Here is a 17806-nt window from a genome sequence, read left to right as displayed (position 1 = left end):
TATTTACGAACACTCGTGGTGCTCTGGCGAGCTGCCAGAGGACTGGAAAAGGGCCAGTGTGGTCCCCATTTTCAAAAGGGAGGAAGGAGGACCCAGGAGATTCTAGGCCTTTTAGTCTTACCTTGGTCCTGGGGAAGCACTTTGAGAAAATTTATCCAGGTGCGCATCTGCGAGGGGCAAGCAGGGGAGTATATGCTTAGGGGCAACCAACATGGATTCATTAGAGGCAGGTCCTGTTAGACCAACCTGGTGGCCTTCTATGAGCAGGTCACAAAATCTTTGGACGCAGGTGTCGCTGTGGATGTAGTCTTTCTGGACTTTAGGAAGGTCAGGATAGGTTACAGGGGTGGGTGGATGAGAATAAGATGGGATTCAATACTGACAAGTGTAGGGTACTGTACCTAGGGAGGAAGAACCAGCAGCATACCTATAGGGAGACCAGCAGGCAATGGGAGAGTCCCTGTTCTCCCGAGCACTGCTGGGAGTAACAAGGAATAACGGCTATAAGTTGACAGAGAGTGGATTCAGGCTAGATATCAGGAGGTGCTACTTCACAGTCAGGGCGGCTAGGATCTGGAACCCACTTCCAAGGGAAGCGGTGCTTGCTTCTGCCCTGGGGGTCTTCAAAAGGAGGCTAGATAGACACCTTGCTAGGGTTGTCTGACCCCAACATTCTTTCCTGCCCATGGTAGGGGTTTGGACTTGATCTGCTCAGGTCCCTTCTGACCCTAACAGCTATGAAACTATGGATCTGAGGGTGTACATGGGGCCAGAAGGTTGAGCATGATTGGTGTAGATATGAACCCTGTTTCCTGTGGAATGCAGTTGTTAAGTTTTGTAAACCTGAGAAATCACTGAGATGTGAATGTTTGGAATTTTCTCTTTTTTGTGGTACAGCTTAGTCTTAATTTTGGCATTTATTATCCTTCAGTTTGTTCCCTTTTGCTGTAGCAATTCTTCAGCAAACTTACCTTTATTCTCGTACAGCTTCTTGGACTTGACTGGGAGATTTGCCTAAGCTGGTGTTGCATAACTCATCTGGCCTCAGGGGCTCGGTGAGAGACTCAAGGCCAGTGTGTGGGCCGTATCCAGAGCACGGGGCAGGTCCATGAGCTGGATCCTGAACATGGAGCCTTCTCATCTGGCCTGTGGGCCTGGAATTTTACAGTGGCGGCATTAATTGCTGTAGTTCCTGGAGCTACTGCAGTTGCAGCTCCTCCTGCTACCAAATTTTTGGTCCCCTGGGCCAAATGACATGGCTTTGCCTGCGGTAGTTCCCACAGGTCTAGATATTTGGCGGTAGGTTGAATGGCAGTAGCATTAATTGCTGTGGCTCCAGGAGCTGCAGCAATTAATGCTGCTATTGCTCACCATACCACCAAATGTCCAGACCCATGGGGAGCTCCACAGGCCAGGTGACATAGTTCTGCAGGCTGTATCTTAGTCACCCTGGGTTTAATCTATGAAATATTCTCTCAAGCAAATGGGGAGGGAGGGCTACTTTCCCAAGGATTAGAAGCTTGTTGCCTGGGATGTGTAAAATGTGTCTGTACAAAACACCACTTGCTGAAGAAGCTGGAGGCTGAACTAGAGGGCGCATGTCCCTTTTTCTCTCTTATTTCCCCTACTTCTTTTGATATGCTAGAAATTGAAGCTGCTGCTGTTCGATTTGAGTGGCTTGGTGTGGAAGCTGCTTAAAGAGAAACGGCTCTTATTGCAGGGTCAGAATTTAGATTTGTTAAAATTCTTAATAGCATCATGCAAATTTATTTAACCTGGAGAAATTTCACTGTACAGCTATGTTGTCATAAAAACATTTCCTTCTAGTACAGGTTTCCCTCACTTTATACATTTTCTGTATGTGTGAATTCACTTTTATGCGATGACCCTTTTTATACCAAAAACTCGTTATATGCGGGGTGTGGTGGAAGTCCGCAGTCAGCTGCTTTGTGCAGTGCATAGTCTCCTGTATGGATGTTTCAGTTCTTGAAGCTTGACTTGGCAACCCCCAGCCCCACCCCACTGGTGTTCAAGGGTGATGAGAGCCCCGTGTCTGTTGATTCTCCTGTGGATGTTACCCTGCATGTACCTCCTACCAGTGATGTGGAGTCTGACATTGAAGACTCTTCACCACCCTCTCTTCACACCAACTAAACATTCACCACTACCCTGTGCTTGTGTGTACTGTCTGCTGTTGGTGAATACCAAAATTGTCTTGTAAAAGTGGTAGAAATGGGTTTGGGGGTCAGATCAGTCAAGGTCTTGGAACGTATAGCTATTTGTTACATTGTAAACTGGGGTCCCTTCATGCAAATTCAAGTTATGCACCATTTTCCAGGAATGCATGTACATCATAAAGTGAGGAAAACCTGTAATTGCAAGTCAGAGGCAGTGGATGCATTTGAAAGCTAGGAATTGAAACTGACTGAACCATATTGCCATTGTATAAGTTGTGTACTCAGATTTTTTTAAAGCTTCATCAGTTCTGAATATCTAAAGATGTTTTAGTAACAGTTACATTTGCTTAAGTGCACCTTGCTCATGTGATTCTTGAATATCTCTTGTTAAGCATGGAGGATTCCCTTTCATGGTGAACCACTCTTAGTTGTCTTATAAGCACAGGTTTTATATCATTTAGTCACTTAACTCTTGACAGTTCATGGTTAGAATGTCTTCCACTAGGCCATCCAGGGTGAAGTGTCTAAAGATGTAAGGTGTTTACAAAAACAACTAAGCAGAAATCTAAGTGTTAGGTCCCTAATGTACGTGGGTACTTTGTGGATTTTTCTAAAGGGCCTGTCCTCATTTCCTAAATACCTTTGAAAATTCTGGCCTTTTGTGTCCTTGTTAATATTAAATGTCTTTAATTAAATGGCTGAAAAGGAGCCTTTTTCATGTTCTCTTTGTATGTTTAAAAGTTTATCTGTTTAATTTTAGGTGATCAGGAGTATCTGATTAATCTAATAGACTCCCCCGGTCATGTGGATTTCTCTTCAGAAGTATCTACTGCTGTCCGACTCTGTGATGGCTGTATCATAGTGGTGGATGCTGTTGAAGGAGTCTGTCCACAGGTGATATAAACTATTTACTTGACAGTGAGAGTGGGGAAGAGAGAATAAATTAAAATATTACAGTTTAGCTGTTTTACGTGTATTAACAGAAACGAGAAAGTAGCTAGTGGCCACAAGTTTATAAAATGTTGTTTTTGAATGGTAACATTGCATGTAAGACGTGATAGAAGTTAGATTTCTAGTAGTGTTGATTAGCGAGTTTGCTCAAGAGATGAACTATAGCATGTGTTTAGGAATTTGTAGTTGAAATACGCTGCCATAGTGTTGGAGGAGGAATGGCATGTTCTTGCTAGCAAAGGGGTATCACTGCAGAGGCCAAGGAGATGCAGAGGGGCATAGTTTTTGTTTTGTTTTGTTTTTGTGTTATTTTTTAAAGACAAGGTTTTCTATTTACTGCCTTATTTTATTACATTTAAGGATCAGAATCACCCCCAAAAATTTGAGTCTGTCCTACTGTGGTCAGAAGTTTGTAAAAATGTTTGATTCCATAATTTTTATTGTTTATGGAATAATTCTGTAGTAATCAATTTAATTAAAAAAACCCCCAAGGTCAGAAATGCTATTTGAATTCTGCTATAAAAAATTATCTTGAACATTGCAATACCTTGGAGATCGTAAACTTTCCTCAGCGTTTTCATGTTCTCCCTCCCTCAACCCCCTTTTGTTTTTTTCTTCTCCTAGACTCAAGCAGTTCTGCGACAAGCATGGCTAGAAAATATCCGTCCAGTCTTGGTGATTAATAAAATTGATCGCTTGATAGTGGAACTGAAGTTCAGTCCCCAGGAAGCATATTCTCACCTTAAGAATATATTGGAACAGGTATAAAGCCTACAGGAAAATATTCAAACAGAAGATGTTTTGTTCTCCTTTTTTTTTTTTCTCAGCGTTTGAATTGAGACCAGGGGCAACGTTCAGTTTTTAATATTCTAATGGGAAGTAGAAATAAAGGTAGTTTTGTGTGATCAGTTTTCCTTACCCTCTGAAAATCATGCAGTGTTTTTTTTTCTAGTTTATTGTGAGAAGAATGAATGCTGTTACTTAATTCCTACTCCTGTTGTCTTGTTTGTTAATTTAGAAGCTTGGCCTCTTGAAGGGTCAGCCAAGTGTTGTATACAGCTTTGAAAATAGTATTAAATGCTTCTCAATAAGCTGTCCAGAAGTATTTTCATATTACTAATTAGTCTGCATCTCAAGTATGTTTTACGGGAAAGACATTTTAAATGTTTTTTTCTGACTATGGATTATCTTGCAGTTTCTTGGAAGTGGGAGACCACTATTTAATATTCAGTAACATTGGCCTCCTTATTTAGGAGGGTGAATTTAATCTAGCTTTTAAAGGTCTTAGTGTTTACATGTTTCATTATAAATTCAGTTTGACATTACTGTAGCTGGAGAGATGTCTCATTTTTATTTATTTTTTTTTACTGGAGACTGTTTCACACTTCATTCTGTAGAAGAATATCTTTTGTAATTGAAGATTAATAACTTTATAAACAAAAAGTAGTCTATACTGGAATTGAAGTGCTCCAAATATCATGTGAAATCTTTAGTTCCATTGAAATCCTTGATAAAACTACCACCTTCAGGTGGGCCAGGACTTATAGCTGTATTTATAGATACCCAGTATCTATACCTTAAATTTTGTGCTGGCATTTAAGCATGTGGGCTTTCAGTTTTTAAGTCACAAGAGTGCATTGTTGAAATCTGTGAAGTTTATGGAACACTAACTTTTTCTGTGGCTTTACATATCCTTCCCTAGGTTAATGCTGTGACTGGAGCACTTTTTACTTCTAAAGTTTTGGAAGAAAGAGCTGAAAAAGAAACAGGAACTCAAATAATTTCAGATTCTGTACCTGGAGACCAAGTTTATGACTGGAGTGCTGGCTTAGAAGATACTGATGATTCACATCTTTACTTCTCACCAGACCAGGGGAATGTGGTTTTTGCCAGTGCAATAGATGGCTGGGGTTTTGGGTAAGTCAGTAAGTCTTAAGATTTCATTCCAGTCTTACTTTTTTACCATCTAGTATGCAAAGACGGCTGAAAACCTCTTGGACAGATATAAATGCTGTTCAGAGGTAAGCATTTTGCATCTCTCTATATATCCAATTATATGTATATGCAGTGGTGATGTGTAGGAGGTGTACGTACTGGTGCACCCCTTGACAGGCCGCGCATCCTGCTTAGGTGATGGGCAGGAGGCAGTGCTGGTGCTCCCACCGTGGGGGGGGGCGGGGGAAGGGGAAGGGGAAGGTATGTGCCCCCCTGACTAAGGGCACCAGTCGCCCATGTGTATATACTATATAATATTTTACCCCAGATGCTCCAATTTGTGTCCTTGATATTAAATCATCATTGTTGTTTACTTTTCTATAATATAGCGTCTAGTTAGTACATTTCATATTTCTGCAAGCATACAAATTTCATATTGGTTTTCTTGTCACTGTATGATGATGAGGTTTGTATTTCTGTAGATGCTTAAATGTAAATTGCAAAGCTAATATGTTATAGCATAATAAATGAAGAATAAAGGGAGAACGTATTTTATAGATCACAGTATTTTGAAGCTTGTTGTCACTTACTGTTTTTCATTTTTCTTCATTTGCTTTTTTATTTTACTTGTTCTTAGCATTTTGTTCAGAAAACAGAGTAAATCATGTAAAGATGACATTCTGATTACTTGCCACAAGGTGGAGTGCTTGTCTTTATCTTGAATGTGTAATTGGAGAGAGAGACAACCTTTTTTTTTTTAAAGATTATAATAGAAAATTGAATTCCAGTAAGTACAGAGTGTTTGTTTTTTTTATTCAAGACTAGTTTTCCTTGGTTTAACAGGTTCCCGTGGAGTCTGTAATACAAACCCATCAGCTTTCTGCCAGTACAGAAGAACTGGATAGCAACATTGATTTCTTTGTTTTATTTACTCTGAATAATATGTCAAAAGAGAACTTATAGTGCGAAAAAAAAGATTTGTAAAAAGATTTTTTCTTACAAGGAGGGATTTGTCTGTGTTTTTTTTTTTAAGATCGGACAGTGGTCCCTTTAATACTTACTTCATAGCAGAGAGAACTACCAGGTCTGCAGTGCTCAATGCTAGGTCATGATGCTGTATTTGTGCTCCTGACTGATTTTTGACTCATTTGAATTGTCAATAAATGATCCTCCAACAGGTTTAAGTTTAAAACAGCTGCAATAAAAATACAGAATTGAAATCTAAAAAACTATTTTTTATGTAGCTTTGGAAAATAGATTCTTTCCTTGGAAAATTTTGGTTTAAACACAAAACAGGGAAAGGGAGGGGAAGAGCAAGAGAGAGAGGGCATATCTTGGGGGAGCGACATTTGTCTTACCCTTCCTTTTCTACTTTTAGTAGGAGTATGAATGCAGGTGAGAGTTCTTGGTGGATATATATGTAGGAATAAGATACTCTCAGTGACTTCTTGACAAATGGAAATATTATTTACAGAAAAGATTTAATCAGATTTTAATTTTTAAGTACAATTTGTTCAAGTAAAGCATGTTTCTTGTCTTTCTGGTTGAACATATGCATTTTCCCCCAATTTTGCTGACTGGCAATAATTGTTATTTTTTGCTTTTTCTATATTACATTTAATCAGTGATGAGCCATGAATATGTTTAAAATAAATGCAATGGATGTGTTAGGAAGGAGCATACTTGCATTTTCTAGAGAGATGTAGTTAGCTATGTTAGCCTGAAGTTAGAAGGCAGAGCTGGTTGGCATCTTAGAGGCTAACTCATTCAGAGAGGCATGAACTTTTGTAGGCTGTAGCCTGTTTTGCCAATTGCTGTGACAGAATTAGCTGTAGCCTGCAATTTATGCTTCTCTGAATGAGTTGGCCTCTGAGGCACCTCCCTGCCTATCATCTGCCTAATTTCATTGCTTGGCGGTTAATAAGTAGTATAGTCTTTCTGATGGCAAACAAAATGAGATGGTAATCATCAAACTTGTGGTATTCAATGGGGTTTAAAATAAACCTCAAGTTTTAAACAACACTTACAGTATATTAGTCTCTTTGGATACCTGTTATAGCAAATGTTCACTCAGTCTGATTTTTATACCATTAAATGTGCAAATAATTTTTACATGCTTTTCTTTTCCTGATTGTAGGTGTTACGCTAAAAATATATGAAATGTTAATGGTGATAGATCAACATGCTTCACGGAACGTTTAAGTTCTAGTTGCATAATCTTTTCAGGTTTTTCTTTTGAGCTTTGATAATAGCTTTGCTACACTGAGAGTATGTTGCAGCTTAAAGTAGTACAATAAAATGTGAAATTATTATAACTATTTAGCCAATTTCAAAATGCTTTGTGCCTGTTAACCAAGTGTTATAACATTTCTATTTTTATGCCGAAATAATAAAACAATTTGTAGCTTAAGTGGGTTTAATATTAACACAATTAGAGGAGGAGTATATTAAAACAAAAAAAGCAAAGATCAGGTTTCAGGGAGAGAACTTTGAGTTTAACTTAATGATATAGTATTAATGTTCTGAATACTTGCACATAATCTGCTCAGCTAGGAGTTGCTAGCTGTAATCATTTGATGCTTTCTCTTCAGCTCAGTTTGCTTGATATTTGTAACTATAAGTAGGGACCTACTCAATTGTGACTTTTTTTTTTTTTGTGGGAATCACAAAAATCAGGTGATCTCCATGAAATAAACAGGGGGGGAAAAAAGAAAAACCTAAACTTACTAAAAAATAAAATGCTGGCTCCCCAGTGGGAGCCAGCAGTCCTGGCTGCACAACCTGCTAGGGGGAGGAGGACTGCCGGCACAAAGGCGAGCAGGCAAGATGGCTGCTGCCTCCTGCCCCTTGCTGCTGATTGGCTAAGAGGGCTGCCTGTCATGACCCTGCCCCATGTCCCTGGGCTGTGCCCTCCAGCCCAGCCCCTGGAGCAGGGCTGCGGGTGGAAGAGTCCAGGGCCCAGGCAAGCTCTGTGGAGGGCCTCTGTGCTGGAGGCTCCTGGCCGACTCAGCCCTGAGTTCTGCCCATGGTGGCTGTTCTTGGGGCCTGGGGAGCTCCTGCAGCTGGGCTTCATGGCCAGACCCTTGCATGGGGGCTGCTCCGCCCTACTTGTGCTGTGCCCGGTGCACAGTGAGGCTGAGCCAGGAGCCCCCCCAGAGCCTGGTGTCCTGTCCTGGCCAGGCGGTGTCCCCTAGTGGGCAGGGTGGTTGTGGCCCATCCCTGTGAAGCTGCACGGGCTGGGACAGGCCCCGTCTCGGGTACCACTGGGTGCCCCTGCCTGCCGGCCACTACCCAAGTCTGCGCAGCCCCCGCTTCCCACCTGGTACCCGCTCTCCTCTGGCTGCCACCTTAAAATCATAGAATGATAGGAAGTTAGGGTTGGAAGGGACCTCAGGAGGTTGTCTAGTCCAACCCCCTGCTCAAAGCAGGACCAGCCCCAACTAGGTCATCCCAGCCAAAGCTTTGTCTACCCAGGTTTTGAAAACCTTCAAGGATGGAGCTTCCACCATCTCTCTGGGTAACATGTTCCAGTGTTTTACTACCTTGCTAGTGAGAAAATTCTTTTTCATATCTATCCTGAACTTTCCTTGCTGCAACTTGAGGCCATTGCTGCTTGTTCTGTCATCTGCCACCACTGAGAACAGTTGAGCTCCATCCTCTTTGGAACCTTCCTTCAGGTAGTTGAAAACTGCTATTAAGTCTCCTCTTCTCCAGACTAAATAGGCCCATTTCCCTCAGTCTTTCCTCATAAGTCATGTGCCCCAGACCCCTCACCATTTTCATTGCCCTCCACTGAACTCTCTCCAGTTTGTCTACATCCTTTCTGTAATGGGGGCCCAAAACTGAACACAGTATTCCTGATGTGGCCAAACCGGGAATAATCGCATTCCTTGACCTACTGGCAGTGGACCTACCAGTATAGCCCAGTATGCCATTAGCCTTCTTCACAACAAGAGCACACTGCTGGCTCATATTCAGTTTATTGTCCACTGTAACCCCCTGGTCCTCAGCTGCAGAGCTGCTGCCCAGCCAGTCAGCCCCCAGTCAGTACCGGTGCATGGGATTGTTCCATCTTAAGTGCAGGATTTGCATATGTCCCTGTTGAACCTCATGAGATTCCTTTTGATCCCATCCTCCAATTTGTCTAGATCACTCTGAATCCTAGCCCTTCACTCCCCCAGGTTGGCGTCTCCTGCAGATTAGCTGAAGGTACACTCTATGCCATCTTCCAGGTCATTGATGAAGACATTGAACAAAGCTGACCCCAGGACTGACCCCTGGGGCACTCCACTTGATACCAGCTGCCAAGTAGACACGAGCCATTGATTACTATTTTTGGAGACTGATGCTCCAGCCAGTTTTCTATCCACCTTACAGTATACTCATCAAGCCCATATTTCCTTAGCTTGCCTGGGAGAATGTTATGAGACTGTATCAAAAGCCTTGCTAAAATCAAAGTATACCACATCTGGTCTCCCACATCCACAGAGCCAGTCATCTCATCATAGAAGGCAGTCAGGTTGTTCAGACATGACTTGCCCCTGGTGAATCCATGCTGACTGTTCCTAATCACCTGTTTCTCCTCCAAGTGCTTAGAAATGGATTCCTTGAGAATCTGTTCCATGATTTTTCCAAAGACTGAAGTGAGGCTGACTGGTCTGTAGTTCCCGGGATCCTCCTTTTTTCCTTTCTTAAATATGGGCACTATGGTTTGCCCTTTTCTAATCATCCAGGACCTCTCCTGATAACCATGAGTTTTCAAAGGTAACTCTGAGTGGCTCTGCAATCACATCAACCAACTCCTTCAGCACCCTCAGGTACATCCCATCTGGGTCCATAGCCTTGTATATGCCCAGCTTTTCTAAACAGTCCCTAATCTGTTCTTCCACCAAGGGATGCTCACCTCCTCCCCAAACTGCGCCGTGTGGTGCAGTAGTCTGGGAGCTGCCCTTGCCTGTGAAGAGTGAGTCAAAAAAGGCATTGAATACTTAGCCTTTTCTGCATCCTCTATCACAAGGTTTCCCCCTCCATTCAGTAAGGGACTCGCACTTCCCCTGATCCTCCTCTTGCTAACAACATACTAGTAGAAACCCTTCTTGTTGCTGTTCACATCCCTTACTAGCTGCAACTGCAATTGCATTTTGGCCTTCCTGACTTCATCCCTGCACGCCCGAGTAATGCTCTTATACTCATCCCTAGTTATTTGTCCAAGTTTCCACTTCTTATAAGCTTCCTTTTTGTGATTTAGTTTACTGAAGAGTTCCCTGCTCAGCCAAGCTGGTCTTTCTGCCATATTTGGTAGTCTTCCTGTGCATTGGGATGGTTTGTTTCTGCACTTTCAGTAAGGCTTGTTTCAAGTACAGCCAGCTCTCCTGGACTCCTCCCCCTCAGTCTGGCTTCCCAGAAGATCCTGCCCATGAGTTCCCTGAGTGAGTTGAAATCTGCTTTTCTGAAGTCCAGGGTCCTTACACTGCTGCTCTCATCCTTTCTTTCCTCAGGATCCTAAATTTGACCATCTCGTGGTCACTGTGACCTAGGTTGCCATCCGCTACTACATTCCCCATCAATTCTTCCCTGTTTGTGAGCAGCAAGTCAAGAAGAGCATGGTTCTTAGTTGGCCGCTCCAGCACTTCCAACAGGAAGCTGTCCCCAGCACTCTCCAAAAACTTCCTAGATTGCCTGTGCACTGCTGTATTGCCCTCCCAGCAGATGTTAGGGTGATTGAAGTCCACCATGAGAGCCAGGGCCTGTGATCAGGAAACTTCGACTAGCTGTTTGAAGTCTCATCCACCACTTTCTCCTGGTCTGGTGGTCTATAACAGATACCACTACGACATCATCCTTGTTGCTCTCCCCTCTGACGCCCTGTGCCTCAAAACTCAACAGGCCTATCACCATCTTCATACTGGAGCTCTGAGCAATCATACAGTTTTTTTTACATGAAGTGCAACTCTTCTTCCTCTTCTCCCCTGCCTGTGCTTCCTGAACAGTTTGTATTAGAGGTACACCGATGTATCGGTTCCATATTGGATCGGCACCGATATAAGGAAAACTGACATTATCATCAATCAACATTTTTTGGCTGATGTGGCTGATAGTATCACTGATGCCCCTGTGCATGCGCACAGCCGCAGCACAGCACACTGGCAGTCAGGAACACAGCCTGGTAGCGTCTTGCTGGTAAGTTGGTTGTGAGGGAAGGAGCTTGGTGGGGGGGCAGATCGAGGCCCCAGCATTGAGGGAGGGAGTAGAGTAGGGGTATGCTATGATTTTTCTTTGTGCATTTGAAAGATGAGGTTGTCTTCAAAAAAAAAAAAAAAAAAAAAGTAAAAACAATACTTTTCTGATAAAGGTGAGGTGATATTGGTAGCCTTGTTGGTCAAGTTCATTGTCTGTCACTTTTGTTGAACTGTTAATTTCTTTGAAGGTAGCTTGAATGCAAATATTCCAGAAAATGTGATGGAAGAATATATACAAAGAACTAGATGACAAGGATACAAAAAAAACCTTAATCTGGAGGTGATTAATGGTGCTTCGATAAGATAGCAGAAAATGGAGCTGATTTGTATTATGCTGCTCTCTACAGTATAATGCAGATTGCTGACTTTGAGAAGTTTTGGTATCTCTTGTTAAGTTAGTGAAGTCCTGACCAGGAGCCTGTGTGGATTAGATCCCGGAGTGCTATAAATAGCATATATACTTGTATTTTTCTGCATGTAAAACTTGTATTTTTATTTCATTTTGTTTTTAGTTGGATTAACATAGGGCATGGACAGATGTATAGCAATTGTATTAGTATTAAAGGATACCGGGTATGGCACAACTGTTATGTTTGCATGGGTCTGTAGCAGATGCAAATGTAGCAATCCACTCCATTACCTGTATTGCTACAGGATCATGAAGATGTAGCAGTTACAGCCTAACAGATGATGCATAGTTTTGAGCAGCAGTTAAATCTCCTTTTCAAATAAGCTAAAATATAAGTTTTTCCAACACCATAATTTGTCCAAGGGACCATTTCTCTCCTTCTCCTATTTTTTTTTTCCTTTTCAGTTGTTGGCATGCTCAAGTTTGGAGATGACAAAGGCAAATATTCCCTTTAATGGGAAAAGGAGCATTTACTATCTTAATTAATCTCAGGAGGATGTGTTCAGGCTGCCAGTAGGACCATCTGATGAAATGTAGGTCAGTGAAGCATTTGCTCAATCAGGGCAGGTCCAGATGGTTTTTATGGTACTGTTTCTATGAATATTCCATGTTTTCATGGCAGAGTGGGTAAAAACATTAGATGGCACCAGCCTGATCCATTGCTGATCTGCTTTGGTCATAAGCTCCAGGTGTTAAAAGGATACAGTAAATATGTATGTAGCAGCCTTGACACTCTGCAAATCATGAGGGCTTTTTTCTATTCCCCTCCTTCCCCCCTGCACTTCCAGTGCCTTGGGTTAACTTCTGAAAAACTACCCTTAAGTTCTTTCAGAGTCATAGCTTATAGTTTACTAACTTTTGAGAGGTAATGAGGTCCCCTATTAGCTATGTGAAGTCTTGACCACAAGCCTCTGTGGACTCCAAGGAAAGATGATCAAATCCCCGAGTGCTATAAATAGCATCGCCTCAACAGCATGCATATAGATATACTTGTGTTTTTCTATGTGTAAAAATGCTATATAGCATATACAGATATTGGATATCCATACTTGGATATACAGTGAGATGCGAAGCGTTTACCTCTGAACAACATTTAAATCAACCCAGGATGTTCATAGAAGATTGTAACAGGGCAGTCTGGCCCTTTTAAGGGGGAGTACGCAGCCCTGTTGAGGAAGCCCAGCTGTGGATGTTTCGGTAATGAGGGAATATCCTACTAGCAGCTTAAAACCCTGGGGGAAACAGCAAGCTGGGTGAAGCCATTTGCTGGTAGGAAGCAAAATGGAACCCAGAATAAATTTGCTGCCAGGAAGGGTTCACACTACTGTAGTTACTGAAGTTACTGCACCAGGCCAGAGACAAAGGGGGGGCCTCTCTTACTTCCTGAAGAAAGGCTAAAGACTTTGGTTTGCTGGTTGGTTGGTTTGGTTGTTTGTTCAGTGCAAGGACTGTATCTTTATATTTAAGGGGTTGGGTAAGGAGATCCTTTGGGTATCCTGCAAGACAGCAAGCTCACCAACCAACTTAAAGGGATGATATCCAAATTTAAAAACGTGGAAGTGAACTCTTGTCCAGTGATTATTTGTCTGCCTTCCTATTGGGAAAGATAAGGATTTTTGGATTGAAAAAGGCAGCTCCTTATTTAGGAAACTAGCAAATTGCTTGTCATGAATGATGGGGGTGGGGGGAGGAGGTGGGGACAGGGTGCCGCCACCAGAGCTGTCCCTAGGGGTGTGTGGGGCCCAGGGCATATCAGCCTGTGCAGGACCTGGGGGGAAGGGGGTGGCAAGTGTCCACAGTGTGGAGCTGGCAGCAGCCATGGCAGGACCTGTACGGCACTGTCTGTGGAGCCCAGGGCAGTCGTCCTGATTTGCTCCCCCGCCATGGCCTTGGCCGCCACCCAGTGCCCCACAGTGCCGCAGCTCTGCCTCTGGTCCTTTGTGCCACCCCTCTGCGTCTTTCCCCGCCCCCCCCTGCATCCGGCCCCATGCCCCCCCTGCTGCTCCTGTTGCAGCCCTGTGCAGCCCCCCACCTTCTGCCACTCCAGCCCACGCCACTGCTGGCTCCCAGGAACAGGGCAGAGGGGAGTTTGCACATGGTGGTGGCCGCCAACACCCAGTGCCTCACGCTGCCACCAGTCCGTGTCTGGCTGTGTGTAACATTGCCCCCCCAGATCTGGTTCAGACTTTAATTGGCCTTTGTTAACTAAGATTTTACTAATACTGATTTAATTTTTGAGTTATTAAATGTTGTCATAGTTGTAAGAACTAAATACCCCACATTTAAAGAGGAAATAACTAAGGGATAAAATATTTAAGATTCAAATGCAGGTCTTGCAAATTGATCCAGGTACTTTGGTAAGTGTAATGCTCTGTATATATAATTGTATCAAAATGGATTTTGCTTTCTTTTAGCATTGAACCTTTTGCGAAACTGTATAGTCAAAAGATTGGAATCAAGCCTGCAGTACTTTTGAAGACCTTATGGGGAGATTATTATCTTAATACAAAGGCAAAGAAGATAATGAAAGGTGACCAGGTAATTTTGATGAGATGCATAGATATACTGGGCTGAAGCTCTTGGTTGACCTTTTTCCTTTTATTGTAATGGTGTTTAAAGTTCACTGTCAAATAACAGAAGGTACATACATTTCTTGATCTGCAGCCTGATATCTTCTAATTTTGGTTTCCATTTTAAGAAGATAATTTTCATGCTATAATACCTTTTCAGTTCATATTATATAAATAAAAACAATAGCTTCCCATTCAGTAGGGCAGTTTTGTAGCATTCTCATGGGGCAAAGCTTCCTTAAGGCTTCAGTCTGGCCAGCAAAGGTTTCCTTTGTCTAAAGGGACTATATGTAGCTTATCCCCATTATAGCAGCTCCTATATATTTTATCTCAATGCCCAGTAGAAGGAGCATTCCAGCAGCCAGGCATGGTGTACAGGGACATTGTACTGAGGGTGAGAGATGGGCAGGTGATGTAGGAGTTGTTGTTGACAAGACACCCTCATACAGGAAGGATCCTTTGCTAGGACTTTACACCTCCAGCTTTAGAGCCTTTGCCACAGAAGGTCAACATATATCTATCCTCGTAAGTTGGATAAGTTCTGGGGACTGTGACTGGGAATCTAGTTCTTTCTTGAATCATGCACCCTTTCTCTCCTCTCCCCCATTTAATTATTAATATCTCCTTTTCTGAAACCTAGAAGGCAAAACCATATTAAAAAGTAGCTGAGGACAGGCTCAGGATTAAGCCAATATCATTTTCCTAATATATATGCACAGTCAGTCTTTATCACCCTCCTTCATGTTAAAAATTGAGTGTTTGCTTTCAGTTGTTTGATGGCACATTGGTCCAGCAACTTGGCCCGCCCAGATCTCAGCATAATTGTTAAATTAGCTCACCTTCCACTCACATTGACCAGCCAATAGCCTTGATCTAGTAGGACTTTTTAAAAATACTGCTTGTGAAGATTGGCACTTTAGCACTATAGTTTTATTCATTATCAACTATATAATGTTTATTCAAGCTCCTAAATATTGCCCTATGTTCTTCTAGTCAAAAGGAAAAAAACCTCTGTTTGTGCAATTAGTTCTGGACAATATATGGAGTCTATATGAAGCTGTTATGAAAAGGTAAGCAAAGTTCAGTGTATTCGCTGAATCTTTTTCGTGTACTATGTGCTCAGATGAGATGCTTGCTTGCTTGCTGTGTTTTGACCAGCTTATTGCAAGTGCTGTAGGTGATTGTTATAGGTCATATTGCCATTCTTTTTTTTGTAGAGACAAAGATAAAATTGATAAAATAATCACCTCCTTGGAACTGAAAATTGGAGCCCGTGAAGCACGTCATGTAGATCCTAGAGTTCACCTCAATGCCATTTGCAGTCAGTGGCTACCCATATCTGAGGCTGTCCTCTGTATCCTTAAGGATAAATACGCGTTGTACTTTACCAGCAGTTCTGAGATTTCAGAGCAGTTTCCTATTTAATGTGATTTAATAATTTGTGTAAAAATTTCTTTTTTCCGCAAATATACCAGGGGATTTATTTTCTCAATATTAATATTAAGTTACCCCTGTAATTAACTTATTTCTGCCTGGTTGGTGTTTCTGCTTGCACACTTCCATTTAAAAAATAAAGAAATGTTATGAAGTCTGTTTAAGTCGTGTGGGTTTACAATATGTTTCAGTTATGTAGCTTTATTTGGTCCTTCATATATATTTTAGAATTCCTTTTCTGAAGGATGCCATGATCACCTTTTCATAATAGAATCTGTCTGTGACTCACTTGTCCCATAAACCTCAGTAAAACTTTTGCTGATGCCTTGTGGGCGTATTCTCCTTAAGTAGTTTGCCCTTCTGCATATGCCAAGAAGCTCTTAACTTCAGTTGGAGTTGCATAAAACTAGGGGATGGAGTTGGATATTAGTAATCAGCCGTTTCTGACAGCTGGTGTATGCAAGTAATACCATTCTTGAGAAATACAAAATGGGAAGCATTTACCATATATATTTTTTTTATTAATAAAGAATTCTGTGGCAGGCTTCCATGTATCCTTAACAATGTGTTTTAGCTATGGTGTGTAATAAACTGCCTAGTCCTCTTGATATTACTGCTGAGAGAGTAGAAAAATTGATGTCTGTTGGAGCTAGAACATTTGATTCCTTACCACCAGAAACACAAGATCTGAAAAATGGTGAGTAAATGTTCTTATACCAATTTGAAGATGGCTGTATTTGTAAATTGCTCTCGTATCAGTTTTGGGTCTTGAGAATCTGTTTAACCTCTGCTTCACATTTGGCATTTAGTCTGGAGGCACTGGTCTAGTAAACCTTTGTTAATGATATCCCAGAATATTAGAGTTCTTTTTTTATTGTTCAGGATGCTTCTGAGATCCTGTGCATTACATAGTATTTTTTAGATGTCTCGACCCACAAATAAATGTAATGTCTGAGGGTATATCTGAGACAGTGGTTCTCAACCTTTGGTATCTTACATACCCCTTGCCGATCGACATGACAAAAGCGAAACCGAAAGTCCCACCGTGGCACTTCTGGTTTCACCACCACTAGCCGAGTCCCACTTTTCCCACTATGGCTCGGGGCAAAGCAGCATGCACGGGGCCTCTCTCCCTATCCCCCGGCACACTGACGCTGGGGAGTGAAAGCCCCAGTGCACTGGACACGGCAGGAGGGGCAGCAGCCAGAACTTCCGGCCTGAGCAGGCAAAGGCCAAACGCAGCACCCATGTACCCCCTGCCTGTCTTGCGTACCTCCAGGAGTATGCATACCATGGGTTGAGAAACACTGATCTAAGAGACTTTGAAGAGGCGGATGGGAAGTAAGCATTATCTATTGAAATGTTAAGCAGATTAGGTTGGAAGATTGTATCAAGATGAATGTAAACATCCTCAATATGTTAACATCCTCTGGAGACTGAAGCTTAGTCTAATGCCTATAGTATTGACTAGCTATGTTTAGCAAGGTGTAAGAAATAGTTTGTTTGTTTGAATTTGCCATGCTGAATAATTTTTGTAGCGATAGCCATGTTAGTATGAAGTCAGGCAGAAGGCACAGTAGATTTTGCACCTTTATAGACTAACTTACATGTGTGGCATAAGCTTTCATAAGTAGAGGGCTTGTTTCATCAGATGCTGTTAAGGGACTATAGGAAGCAGAGCTGCTAAATAGAAAGCAGTGATTAGTCTACAGAAGGAGGGGGCACCGAGAAAGAGGTGAGGTTAGTAGGAGAGGAAAGATGAAGCAGGACATGAGGGTTATAAAAACTAATCCAGGTAATGGGATAGGAATCTGACCTGGCCACTTAAAAATCCTAGGGGGACTGGGGAGCACTCTCTTCCTTCCTGTGGCCACCTGGAAACTACAGGCAAATACCCCAGGCAGCAGCCTGGTGATTTCTATAAGTAGAAACCTGGAAACCTGCCAGGAGTTATGTATAGGCAAGTTGCATCTTAAAAGGGTCACTGTATCCAGTCTCTGTAAAGACTCAAGTTGCTTTTGTTAGCTAAAAGTATATTCTGACTACCTCATCCAACCCCACCCCCCTCTGATCAATAAAGGTGTGGGGTTA

At 42.2% G+C, this 17806-nt stretch overlaps 1 protein-coding gene across 4 annotated transcripts in view; it reads left to right on the top strand.

Moving 5' to 3' along the window:
• The window catches only part of EFL1 (elongation factor like GTPase 1), a 178374-nt gene that overhangs the window by 4665 nt on the left and 155903 nt on the right, over positions 1 to 17806 (top strand). For 3 of the 4 annotated variants that reach the window (XM_019477647.2, XM_019477649.2, XM_059714627.1), the window contains exons 5-11: positions 2938 to 3071; positions 3753 to 3890; positions 4831 to 5045; positions 14126 to 14249; positions 15275 to 15351; positions 15499 to 15635; positions 16290 to 16412. In XM_019477647.2, the coding sequence (XP_019333192.2) occupies positions 2938 to 3071; positions 3753 to 3890; positions 4831 to 5045; positions 14126 to 14249; positions 15275 to 15351; positions 15499 to 15635; positions 16290 to 16412 (948 nt within the window). Of the gene's footprint in view, positions 1 to 2937; positions 3072 to 3752; positions 3891 to 4830; positions 5046 to 12156; positions 12249 to 14125; positions 14250 to 15274; positions 15352 to 15498; positions 15636 to 16289; positions 16413 to 17806 lie in introns of those variants that run through there. The other variant, XM_059714628.1, reaches the window with a different exon arrangement.

This window comes from Alligator mississippiensis, chromosome 11 (assembly GCF_030867095.1).
Source record: "Alligator mississippiensis isolate rAllMis1 chromosome 11, rAllMis1, whole genome shotgun sequence".
In the NCBI taxonomy this organism is placed as follows: Eukaryota; Metazoa; Chordata; order Crocodylia; family Alligatoridae; genus Alligator; species Alligator mississippiensis.
This window is presented reverse-complemented; position numbering and strand designations above follow the sequence as displayed.